Source organism: Saccostrea echinata, unplaced genomic scaffold, assembly GCF_033153115.1.
Source record: "Saccostrea echinata isolate AGI-Se365-2 ecotype Australia unplaced genomic scaffold, CSIRO_AGI_Sech_v1 ptg000030l, whole genome shotgun sequence".
Lineage (NCBI taxonomy): Eukaryota > Metazoa > Mollusca > Bivalvia > Ostreida > Ostreidae > Saccostrea > Saccostrea echinata.
Window position 1 is genome coordinate 33,692,289 of NW_026889779.1, and position 13,851 is coordinate 33,706,139.

The 13,851-nt window shown below is 33.3% G+C and overlaps 1 protein-coding gene across 1 annotated transcript; it reads right to left on the reverse strand.

Moving 5' to 3' along the window:
- Nucleotides 1-17: 17 nt before the first annotated feature.
- LOC133197063 (uncharacterized) lies at nucleotides 18-1,613 on the reverse strand. Its single transcript, XM_061332902.1, has one exon. The coding sequence runs from the start codon at nucleotides 1,611-1,613 to the stop codon at nucleotides 18-20; it is 1,596 nt and encodes a 531-aa protein (XP_061188886.1).
- Between the last annotated feature and the right edge of the window lie 12,238 nt (nucleotides 1,614-13,851).

A 13,851-nucleotide genomic window follows, 5' to 3' on the forward strand; every position in this document is an offset into this window, starting at 1 on the left:
TTGGAGTAACTGGCTGTTTAGTGAAATCCCCATATACACTGCAGAGCAGTCAAACACAACTCTAATCTTCCCTGGTTTTTATCGTTGTAAACTCCATGGTGCGGTAGGTACCATACTCTGCCATCATCTCTTTGTAGCTGACTTTGAGGAACAGGTTCTGCATATCCCTTCTCAAACAGCTTATTCATAAAAGTCTCATAGTCATTTCTAACCTTTGGATCCTTTATCAGTTTCTTCTTTAGACTCCTAAGTCTCTGAAATCCTTGCATGATATTGTTGGGTAACTGAATTAAGGGATCCTTAAACGGAAGTCCAATTGAGTAATGACCATCCTGAATGTGAATAGATTCTGAAACTTGAGTTAAGAAGCTCTTATCTTCTAAAGAGTTTTCTTTTACATCATCCACAAGACGTTCTGGAAAGTCATAGTTTATGGAATCTTTCACCATCTTTTCTAAGTTTATGTCTCTTTCCTGAGCATCTTCTATAGCTACTCTGTTTATGTCAAATGTATCTGATGCATTTTCTCTTATGACATTCCATACTATCCATCCTAGTCGTGTCCTTGTTGCGTGGGGAGAACCACTTGGCCCAGCAATTACTTCCAATGGAGAGTAGGCATCTGGTATGTTATTTCCAATCATAATTCCAATTTCTGCATCTATTTCTGATGTTTGTATTGTTGACAGATGTGGCCACTGTTTTAACTCTTGCTGCGTTGGAATGTGTTCTTTTGATACAGGCATATGTTTCTTTGTATACACATTCGGTAGATCAATCACATGTTCCATTGAAAGTCCACACACTTGCAAACCACTGATAACATATGTGTTCAACCTCTGAGAATTCCCCATTGTCTTTATGGTGATTTGTTTCTTCTTGCCATTTGCTCCAAGCCTATGCATTATGTTTTCTGTACAAAATGACACACTGCTGCCAGAGTCAAAGAATGCATAAGTTTCTATGCTATACGGTTTATTTTTCAGTTTTACTCTCACTGGAATTATTGCCATAGCACAGGTTGTTTCTCCGGCCCCTTTATCACTAAAGGCACTGATGTGAGGTTTGGAGAACTTGCATGTAGTTTTGATATCTGTTGACATAGGATTAATGTTTTCTTTGTCTTCATCTGTACGTTTTGCTACACATTTCGCAGGATCATGTAGGATCGTAGGGTGACGCCTACTGCATATGGAACACTTAAGTCTTGCTTTGCATTTTTTAGTTATGTGGCCTTTCCTAAGACATCCATAACACTGTCCATTATTTCGCAGGAAGTTGTATCTGTCTTGAAGTCCTTTGGTTACAAACTTCTTGCAGTCATTCAGTGCATGGGTACTACTTTCACAGAATTCACATTTCTGTTCTCGTACGTTAAAGTCTTGTACTTCACTTATAACATCAGTAGACGCAACAGCTCTCTTCTGGTTACGATCTTGATTTCTGGAATTTCCACCAATAGATGCATTACCATACGTAGGATCATTCGATTTCTTAGCTTCTGTTTTCACAAAACTTACAAAATCTTTAAACTTCACTGTCTTCTTGGCTTCTTTAGTTTTCAGTACAACATTTCTCCACCTATCATGCATATACACAGGGAGTTTTGTCATAAGTCTCTTTATGTTGTCTGAATAATCTTAGACAGAAACACTATCGATGCTTTCAGCTGCGTTCTGACACTCCACAAGGAACAAGGAGAACTCATCTAGCATCTTTGCATCCTTCCATGCTGGCCAGTCTAATGCCTTCTTTATGAATGCTGTTGCAATTACCTCACTGTCTCCGTACCGCTCTTCAAGCTGATTCATAGCTGCTTTGTAGGCTCTGTCTCCTGACATATGACTAAATCCAGACACTACTCTGTATGCTTCCCCAAAAGTCATTTGCTCAAGATAATTCATTCGTTCATCATTGTCTTTAGTATTCATCACTACTTTGGTATTAAACTGTCTGACGAAACGTCTAAATTCTAATGGATTGCCTCCAAATTTTTTTTATCTCTGGTACAGGTTTCCGGAGGTATTGTACAACACACTGCATAGCATCAGATTCAGAGGTCTGTGGTTTTGTTTCATCTAGGCAATGAAGGTCAAGTGGTGGAATTTCTTCACGTTTGGGTATGAATGTCTCTGCGTTCGGATTCAGAGGCCTCTCAAACAAGGACGGTACTGATGCAAACTCACTCGGAAACAAAGGCGTTCTTGGCGTTGGTTTTGGTGCTAATGTTCTAGGATTCACAATATCAATGTTAGAAACATCATCATGCAAATCAGCATCACTACACCTTTCATATTTCTGAAGGACTTCTGTTTTAGCATTCGCAATAGCAATATTTGTATTCAAGTTCAACTCTTCTTCTTCAAGTTTTAGTTTGACTTTCGCTATCTCTAACTCCTTCTTATGGGAAAGTGCTGCTTTGCGAGCTTCTAACTCAGCTACTCTTTGTTCTTCTTCAAGGCGTTTGGATGATATACCTGTAGCTATAGATGTGCGAGACTTGGACTTCAAGCTTCTGACAGTTTCTTTTGTTGCTTCTACTTGTGATTCCTCCTTCACACTCTGGTGGTAGGAAAAGAACTCCTCTATTTCTTTCTTAAAGTTCATGAGAAACACATCGTAATCATAATGAGTCTTAACCAATTCTTCTCTCTCCTCCTTGTCAGTTATTTGAGAGACAAGTTCATCAAATATAACAAGAAAACGCTCATAATCCTCAAGCCATGCAGCATACTTTCTTCTTACTGTTTCTGGAGATTCATTATCAGAAATAATCTGTCTTATCACACCACTTGTTATCTTCAGTGTTCTAAATGTTTTATTGTATTGTTCATGTTTATATACCTTTCCTTTGTCTGTTAATTTTCTGTTTCGTGTTCCCGATCCTGTTTCTTCTGTAACGGGCATTATGCTCATAACCTGGATCGCTCATGGAATCACGTCAATGTTGTAGTGTTCTCTTGTACCAACGACACAGGTTCAATTCAATGTCTTTATTAACATGGACACATTCTGGCATTGTATAACAAAGTCCTTGTCTCTGACATAGTATGACAAAGTCCCTATTTCTGACATAGTATGATAAAGTCCCTGTCTCTGACATAGATTGACTACAAATGAAATGTAAATATAATAAATACTTGTACTCAATACAGAATGTACATATAATGTAACCTTTTATCAATATAAATCATGACACAAAAAGTGCTCCTTATATTAAACTTTGTAAACAGTGGTAATATGACAAATTCCTACTCAAATTCAATGTAACAAGTAAATGCATATAGCAGACAGTATGTAATAAATAATTAATATATAATTACCGTGATGTATGTCTGGTACTTTCAGCTAGAACACAACAAACTACTGCACTCATTGATCTAAATATGGCGCTCGTGCATTTCTCAACATTTGATAAACGTATCATTCTGATAAAATTGGAATGCACAGAAATCGAAACTTACGGACAAAATTAGAATTCAAAATAAAATATACAGATTGTCCATTACAATCATTAAAGTCTTGTCTTTATTACAGATTTTTACATTGTCGAAAGAAATACTAGTAAATTTGTGTATGATTTATTTCACGAGAAATGTGCACAATAGTTAAACAAATTAAAAAAAATTAAAGAGTCTATTATATAAAAGTATAAAATATATATTTAAAATTTGGAATTTAGAAAGTTGATTTTTGTTTAATGCTGTTTCATTATATTCTAGCCAGGATTCTAACCAGGATTCCTAGGCTTGACATCATATTCTTCTCAATACTAACATCGTCTAAAAGTTCTGCCAATACTTGTACGTGTTCTGCCAATACTTGTTCTGACTGTTCGTGTACGCGTACGACTAATACATCTAACAGAAGTCCTTGTAGACGGTTGGCGACGTCGAATGGAATCGAACAATGCTCCAAGACCTATTGTGCCCCCAAACAATGCGCTAATACCTATGATCGGGAGCAATGCGACACCGGCACCTCTTTTCTTGCGGCCATTTGACCTGACATTGTAACTTTGCTTGCCGTTTAGAATTCTTATCAGTCCCTCTTGCCATTTTTCGATTACATAGCTATGTCCCTCATCAGGTCCTCCGAAACGATCAGCTCGTCTAAATCGCTCATTAATAATCTGCTGATTCATACTTATCTGGGCGTCCACATTCAATCCTGCATCACCAAAAATAATAACATATAATAAAAATATGAATATTTACAAAGCATTTTAAAACTTTTAGACACACATCTTACAATAGGATAAAGCAAACTGAGTATCGTAAATGAAGATTAATAATGGAGTAAGATATAATTTATATCAGTGTACTTAATCAATCAAACTGCAAAATTCAGAATTACAATTAATAAACGTTGCATAACACATCGATAATCTACTTCGACCAATCCCAATTAAATTATTTTATCACAGTTTTTATTTGAGTTGGTTTTATGTTCCATTTTAAACGATTTGTTTAAAACAAATAAAATAGATGACCTAAAAGTTGACTCTTTGAATTATCATTTAGATGACTGTTGTGACAGGACACTGAAAGATCGAACACTTGAGATTATACATAAGTTTCTTGAAGAAGAAAATGAAATGTATTCAACGGAGAATGTTCAGAAAGTAAAATAAAAGAAACAAGCAAAAAAGAAAATAATAATAAAACTTACACATGCTCCTACCCTGAAATGTTTTAATTATACCTGAGAGAGTTGACTCCCCTCTCCCACTTCTTTAACATATTTTCCGACTTCCTCTCCCTTAGCATCTCTCAAATTATCATACTTATTGATATTAACAGCGGAACAAACTCTTTATCTTTTATACGTTAGCTAATTAAGATATTAGAAAGGTTTTTAGAGTAGGATAAAAACAAGAGGAACAGTATTGACTGTAGGTATGCATTTTAATTAATCATACTGTATTTTCAAGCTTTATTTTATGCACAACAAGCCTTGTCTGTAAACAAATTTTCTAGCTTCCCATTCAAAACGGTATCATACAGCAAAGATGATATATTCCTACATCAATAAAAATGGTACTCGCGAATTTTTATATCTTGTTAAAAAGTCATCTACGAACATTGTTTATAACCATTCTGATTCTACACATTAGTATTCTGAGTTTGATATTAAAAAGAATCTTGAGTGTACAAAAGATAAAAAAAAATCTTGACTTCCTCATTGATAATATCTTTGTGGTCTTTAGAGATCGGGTCTTCCAACAAGCTGTTGAAATCCCATGTTTCTTACTGTGTCCCCATTTAAGTAGACCTGTTTTTGTATTCTTATGAAGCAGAATTCATTGATACATCTGTATTTTGAAATAAGCAAATTCGATATATCCTATTGAACTTGAAATAAAACACGCCACGGAGTCTGACACATCTGTTAAATATTTGAATGTTTAAGAAGAGAAAGACTTTGATGACAAATTAATAACCAAACCTTATGATAAACGTGATGACTTCAACTTTTATATCATCAACTTTCTTTATTTATGTAGCAGTATACCATTATCACCTGCATATGGGATTTATCTCTCTCAGCTGATTCGATAGGCAAGAAAATGTTCTTTATAAGAACAATTTCTTAAAGAAGGCAGACTACTGACAAATTAGTTGATGCTCCTCAAGTCAATTGTGCGAATATCATGGTCGACATTGTTTGCAAATACAATTGTCGTCAGGTCGAATGTTAACTTCCGTCTTTTATACAGATTGTTGACCGTTATATTCATAATGAGAAATCATTGAATTTTCCGTTTACCCGATCTAGCTAGGAACAGACGGAGGCCGTGACTGGTTGTTAGGGATTATTACTATTCAATGGCAATTGACCCCCCTCTGTCCTCACTTTGTATTTTATAATTCAATTTAAGAGCAAGATAACTGTTTACTTTCACTGATTTAATCTTGGTCTGTTCGTCGTCTGTCCGTCTAGCTGTCCGTCCGTCAGTCCGTCTTTCTGTCTGTCCGTAACACTTTCGTTTCCGCGCGATGTCTCCAGAACCCTTGTGAGTTTTTGGAATGAAATTTTACATAACAACTCCTGGTGGCCAAAGGAAGACACCTATTGATTTTGAGGTCAAAAGTTCCACGGTCAAGCCTTTGACCTTTTACAATGAAATTTTATACCACAACTCTCTATGCTCTATGGAACACCCCGATAATTTTCAGGTCAAAAGTTCGAAGGTCAAGGTAATAAATTCATACATTTTGTTTGTGTGTAAAACTTTCATTTCCGACCGATTTCTCAAGAAGCTTTTGAACTTTTGCAGTGAAATTTTATACCATAACTCCCTATGGTCCTGCCCGCCCGTCTTAAAGTGTCCCGTCCCCCCACATCACCTCTTAATCTGCGAATGCTCTTCTTTTTTTCCTTTAGTGGGGTACACATATTTTCTGAATTGGGTCGCCCGCGTGGCGCAGTGGTTAGAGCGTCTGCTCTAGAGTCGCGGCGTAAGGAGTTGATCCTTACGTCGCGGGTTCGAATCCCACTGTGGGACGTGGAGACCGGTCCTTCGGATGAGACCGTATAAACCGAGGTCCCGTGTCGCAGTAGGTGCTGGCACAAAAAAGATCCCTTACTGCTCAATGGCCGTAAGTGCCGAGTATAGGACAAAATTTGCAGCTCTCCACCGGCAAGTGGTGGCGTCTCCATATGAGTGAAAAATTCTCAAGAGGGACGTTAAGCAACATACAATCAATCAATCAATCTCTGAATTGGCTTGCTATTATATGCAATGAAACTTGTATTATACGGAGTATTGCTAGCTTTTGTCTAATACGATGTAAACTTTAAGTACCTTTCATTAAATGTGATTGTTTAAAATGTTGTCGAATCTGAATGTTGTCTGACCCGGTCAATTTTTATAAAACAAGTGAAAGTTTTACTGTATAATGTTAATGTGGGCTTAATTACCAAATCATGTGTTGTTTAGTAATATTAAACAATTAATTTCAACATCGGGGTCAAGTAAGCCCGTGTTGCATTGAAACGTTTTCTTTAAAAATTACGAAGTCGTACCATTTTCTGCAAGCGTTTTTTAATAGCTTGTTGAACTTCGAATGGCGTCAGTATACGAACTTGAGTCTAACGATCTCCAGTTTGATATTCTTCCATTTCATGATCTAGCGTCACAATAATCCTGAAGACGGCCTGTATCTCTATAATATTGTCGGAAAAATTGATGTTCAACTCCAAATAGACCCCTTTTATATCGGTGTCTACAACAGAAGAAAAACTGAACCAATTATTTTTGCCATGAGAAATATTAATGGTCAGGTGTCAGGGAACAAAAGAATAATTGTAAAGATCAATATTAATTATAGTCCAAATATATGAGAAAGACATTTATACTAGTTTAATTGCAATTTCTGCAGCAAGAAATAAACCATATACCAACAGATACACAATAAAATCTCAGTCCATCTATAATTAATATGTGCTATAATAATTTTAATTCAAAAAACAGCTGGGAGGATTTTAATTATTAAACGGAAAAATCAGAATCAAAATGAAAGCAATCTCTAGCTTGTCACCTTTCCGTGTTGTTGCCATGTGCGTACTCCGTAAGAGCGCTGACTTCAATCTTCTCCGGATGCTTGTTATCTGAGAATGGACGTTGAAAAAACTAGGAACAAATACTTTTATTTTAATAGCTTTGTCTTTCCTATTTAATAATCCTTTTTATCAAAACATATTTTTTGCATTTCTCAAACTGATTAAGATAAAAGAATCCATTGTAAGAAGATAAAATATAAACAATCCTCAGGATATTTTATTTCATATTAAGAGGAAAATCAATCGTTTTTTTTTAAATAGAGAATTTGCAGCTTGGGACTGTAAATACAATCCTGATTGTTTTCTTTTAACAACAGATAAGATTGTTAGATTTTAAACATAAAAATAGTTTATATGTATAGAATAACAATTCTATATTGTTAGTATTTACATTAAGGGAATCATTATAAAAAATGCATTACTTTATTAACCAAATTTAACCTAAATCTAATGATATTTCAAGCGAGCGAATACTGATATTAAGTAAATGAGCTTATTTTAAGCAATAACAAGAGACTTTTATCAGTATTAAAGGAGCAAGAGATAATTAAAACATTATTACAGGAAACAGCAGCCATAATAAACATCGTTATGGGTTAATGTGTATAAAGTTTCACAAAATATTCAATATTGTATAACCTACATTTTCTAAGAAAATATTTTTTGGAAATTAAAATATTTTACCTGCACTTCCTATGAAGAACAACAACACAAATAAAAATGTAACTGTCGGAGACATTTTCTAAAATGTAAAAACACGAATAAAAATGGAAGTAATGTTACAAGAAGTCATGCAGTATGCTTGAATTTAATATAGAAAATCTTCTAGTCGAATAGAGAAACATGAAATGCACATTACTGCAATAATAAGTTCTACTTTTTAAAAATTGCGCATTGAAATAAGCATGAAAAATGCTTTAATGAGATATAATTCAGTCTTACCTTACAGTTTTGCCAAAGAAGTTTTGTGTAGATTTTCCAAAAAAAAAAAAAAAAAAAAAAAAAAAAAAAAAAAAAAAAAAAAAAAAGAAAGAAAGAAAATTTTGGATTTCCACTGTTGCAGTTGATCGTTAGGATAGAAATAATAAAGATGCCAAAAGGATTAATACAACGTTGGATTATCTGACGGAAACTACGGATGTCCTCTAAGTAACAAATACAAGTACCACTAAAAATAGAAATAAAAGAATGATGCAAATATAAAGAAAATCCACAAGGACAGAAACAAGAGAGAATCGAGACTCAAATATTGAAATATATGAAAAAAAATCGGCTACATGGATTTGAGCAAAATTACTGGTAATTGAACTAACTCTATGAGTGATGATTGAATATACATATATATGTATATAATATACAATTTTTATGTATCATATTAGGTCAATGGCTGTTTAGATAATGTGTTTTTGGAGATAAAATATTTAACCTGCACTTTCAGTGACGGATAATAAAACAAGTAAAACAGAACCCGTCAAAGACACAATATTTTCTAAAAATATACAAAAAACTTTAAATGAAAGATACATGTATGTGCCTATGCAGTATACTAGTGTTTAATCAAACAAAAATCCAGTGACTTATAAAAATACGTGAAATACACATTTTATTACCACTCTTAAAATTATGTTAAGGAATGAAATAGCTTATGGAAGCAAGCATGAGTAGTTCTTGTAAAAAGAATTTCAAAAGGAGAAAAAACACCTTTTCTCACATCAAGAGTTTGCTCACGTATTAATATACAGAATAATTTTTGTGTATGCTAATGGTTCTAATGCAATTTGAAAGAAAAAACAAAGAAGAAATAAACTCAGAGATTTTCACTACTGCATTTGACCTGTAGAATTATTTGGGATGACAAAGAGTAATATACACGGATACTCGTGAATACTTTGTGTCCAGCATGTCACAAAAACAAGTACTTATGTACTCCAGAAGGGCAAGGTTATATCAATGACTAGCTCCACTTAAAAAAGATTTGAAGAGACGCGTGGACATTATTGCTCACTCGAATCAACAATATTCTTGCTTAGATTTTTAAGACCATATCTTATATCAGTTCTTGATATTAACATAAGGCCCAGAGGCCATTATTTCACCAACCTTTGCTTATGAAGCTGAGACACCAGTCCCAAGGGTCCAAATGTGACTTGTTTTCTGAAGAACAGTATTTTTAGATTAAGTCAAACTTATAAACCTCAATGTTAATTTGTTAATGCTAACTGTAAACTAAACTTTAATTCATCACAAACCAATTAAATTTAATTGTGTTTATGCAAAATGTATCTTAAATAACGCAAAAAATATTCTTCACTGATGGATTTCAAGCTGCCAAATAAAAAATAAACGTTGTTGCGAATAAAAATTGCCTTGATGTATTAAGAAGTCTTTTATACAAATACTCCCCAATCTGATTATTATTCTTCGTTTTACAGGAATGAAGCAGCACAAAGCATTAACATTTTTTTATTTTCATCTAAAATAACATATGATAACGGTAAATAGAATCCTGATTATTTTTTTTTAACAACAGATAGGATTGTTAGATTTTAAACATAAAAATAGTTTATAAGTATAGAATAACAATTCTATATTGTTAGTTTTTTCATTAAGGGAATCCTTTTAAAAAATGCATTACTTTATTAACCAAATTTAACCCAAATTTAATGATATTTTAAGCGAGCGAATACTGATATTAAGTAAATGAGCTTATTTTAAGTAATAACAGACTTTCATCAGTATTAAAGGAGCAAGAGATAATCAAAATTTCACAATAATAATCACGATAAGTTAACATCTTTGACTTCACATATGATATAGACGAAGAAGGTAAAAATATGTTTTTTATTGTTAAAGATGATCTTTAAAACAAAAGAGAGGGGAGCAAATGCAAACTTGTCCGTATCAATTTATAATTATATTTTTAAAAAATTAAAGTCAGTTTAAACAAGGTCATTGAACTGCGACGATCATCTGAGTCATTGGTCTAGAACATTAACAATGTTTGTATTGTAATAAAATTTTTTGACACTACATTGTGGACCTCTCCAGTCTTAAGGGGTCAAATCTGAACAACATGGGGATGTTTTGATATCAAATATGAATACTCTATGATGTGAGCAATTTAATTCGATAAAAAAATGCAGCAGCACTTTTCATAGACACATAGTTCTATCTTTTTTTAAATCAGCAGCTTCAAACATCCATAAAAAATATTAGGTTACCAAGATGAAATATATCGAGATAACGAACAGTATTCAAGCTTAAAAGTCCACTAAACAATACAAAATAGGAGCAGAGGAAACACGGACCTCCAAAACATCAGAGGTGGGATCAGGTGCCATGGAGGAGCTAGCATCTCCTGCCGACCGGTCACACCCGCCGTGTGCTCCTTGTCATGATCGGGAAATAACGGAAAAATCCGTCGACAATTCAGTGTGTAAATAATGGCCTAACAAGTAGTATGAAAAACGTCAGTCAGCAATTGACTCAATCAGGTGAGCAATTTTGATTCACCAGCAAGAATAGCTACGCAAAACAAAATTTCCAGTAATTACATCAAAGATGCATCCTTTTACACGATTAATAATTAACAGACGTTAGATTTGATTGATTATAAAGTTAAAACATGCTTCTATTAAAATAATGGAACCCTTTTCAGGTGTAAAAATGTTTTTGTAATAAAAATTTTTCAAAGACTTGGGGATAATACATTTTGCAAAGTGGAATTAAGATAATTTTTTTCTGCTCAATGTTAATAGCGATTCTCTGTAACCACTTAAACTTCTTTGCCACGCATGGTCACCGATTTTGATGAAACTTTGCCCATAATTACAACTTGACACCAGAAACATATATCAAATAAAATTTCGTTGCTATGTATCTTGGTTGCCATGGTAACAGCCAGAAAATTTGAAAAAATTGACATTTTCAGCTACTTTGAATTTTTATTAAGCCTTAATAAAGAATAAGAATAACAAACAAACCATTCTCCCCAAAACCTGACACCTTGTTGCCAATTATGCCATAAAGAAACTATTTAGAATTTATCTCTAAGTAAGTGGTAACCATGGGTACATTTGGAATACATTTCAGATGCTGAAAAATGCAGAAAAACGTTCAATATTCACTAATGATAGGTGTTAAATGATGAAACTCAATCAACAATCTAAGAAAAAACAATAAAAATATTTGACCTTAAGTAATTAGGTATTGGCAATATTATTCTAAAAATAACTTTCATGGTTGCCATGGTAACACAGTGTTACCATCCAAAATGTGTTGCTAAGATTGGGTTAATGCTACTATCTTCAGGAAAAACAATAAATTTCATGACTGGCACATATATATCCTTACGACCTTGCAACACCGACAACATAAGAAAAATTGAGATCAATTGTTACTTTGCAGTGTAACCATGGAAACAATGTACCAGTTGTTTTAAGTGACATTTTTTTGCTGCCTTAGGAATTTACTTACCTTTTATTCAAGAAACATATTATTTGACTCACCTTGAATAGTACTTATTTGGTAAAACTAAAGTTGAATATCATATATTGATAACATTTGTTTAAAAAGACAACACTGTTGCTATGGTAACCAAGAAGGGAAAATGTTCGATTTTGTTAATTTTATATCAATATTAAACCCTATGTGCCAGCTTTTTGCATCCAGTTAGAGATTAAGTGGCAGTCAAAATTGAAAGTCAGGTTAGTTGTTCATAATTACCAATCATAAACGTTTTGGGAATCTACATACAAGGGTACGTATCCAAGGAAACAGAAGATTTTTCAGATTTTCATGCATATTTTTTCGGCTTATTTCCATAGCAACGCTCTATTTAAAGAATTGAACTTGCATTTTTTGAAATGTGAGAATTGGGGTCACATGAACATCTTTAAAAATCGATCATTAGTTATATGGAAATATGCTTTTTAAAAAGATAGGATTAGATTTAATCACTAAGAGAGTAAATTTAAAATCCCTTCTTGGTATTAAAACCATGGCAACCATTGCCAACTTATAAGAAATATTATATTTCTTCCATGGTATATGTTACAAGGATCTTTTTTCTATTATTTGCTTGTATTTCAACCTATATTTTTTTTTATTCTTAAGTGTATGATGTTACAAAATTAAATGAGCAAAATTATTACTTTTGAATACTTTGTTTCCATAGTAACGTATGTAATAGTTGATTTACCAAACATGTTTATCATGCATTTAAGACATCAGGCCTTCAACTTTCAGAAACAATCATCACCACTTGTTTGCTTTGCTGCAAACGTTAACTGTGGGACTCTGAACATGTTGAAAAATGCCATTTTTCAAACTTTAGGACATGTTGCCATGGTAACCATGTCACGTAGCAACCAATATCTGCCTGATTTGAGTTTACGGTATCAAAGACTTTTATCATAGAGAGTGTGGAGAAATTCTGAGACTATGCGTGCCACAGCTTCTATATAAAAGTTCAAGTCGTTACAGAGAATGGCTCTTAATCTGTAAGATTGATTGATTGTTGTTTAACGTCACTTGTGAGAATTTTCCACTCATATGAGACATAATTCTGTTAGAAAAGGACCATAAAATTATCTAGGTAAACGTATGAAGTCCATATACCGAGAGTGACCATCTGATAGAGATTCACTAAGATCAAGCAAATAACCGACAGACTGAATAAACTGGTACTATTTTCACCACCTGTGTTTAGCAAATAGATTCAAGTTTTAACCGACTTACTTGTAAATTCAGTTATCACCACTATTTACATTTGTTTATATTTGAGAACAGAAAATTAAAAAAAAAAGTTGTTATATTTCTAACCAGTAAGCTACAAATTCAATATGTTTTCACATTATAAATGAAATGAGATTATTTTTTATATGAAAATTATTGCTTGACAGATTGACGATGATGATTTTAAATATGATTTTTGGTGCAAAGTTGCAAATGATGCTTTTTTGTTTTTTCTGTATGTCGATTTTGTGAGGCAACATAACTAAACTATGTGAATGTATAATAACAAAGAATTTGCTAATAAGAAGTAAGAATACTAAATATTTTCGGAAATTGACCTTCGTCCTTAGGATTGATCTTACTGAAGAGGCAACTATAACCACTTGGGAATTCCACGATGAACAACAATTGTTAATTAGAAAAAATTAATAAATGGTACATGTACTTTCATTTTCCAGTAGCTAAGGAGGACAAGGGATTGAGAAATTGTGGAAAGATCATGAATGTTCAAACTCTAAACAAGGAACGAAATAGTTGAAAATGAAAACT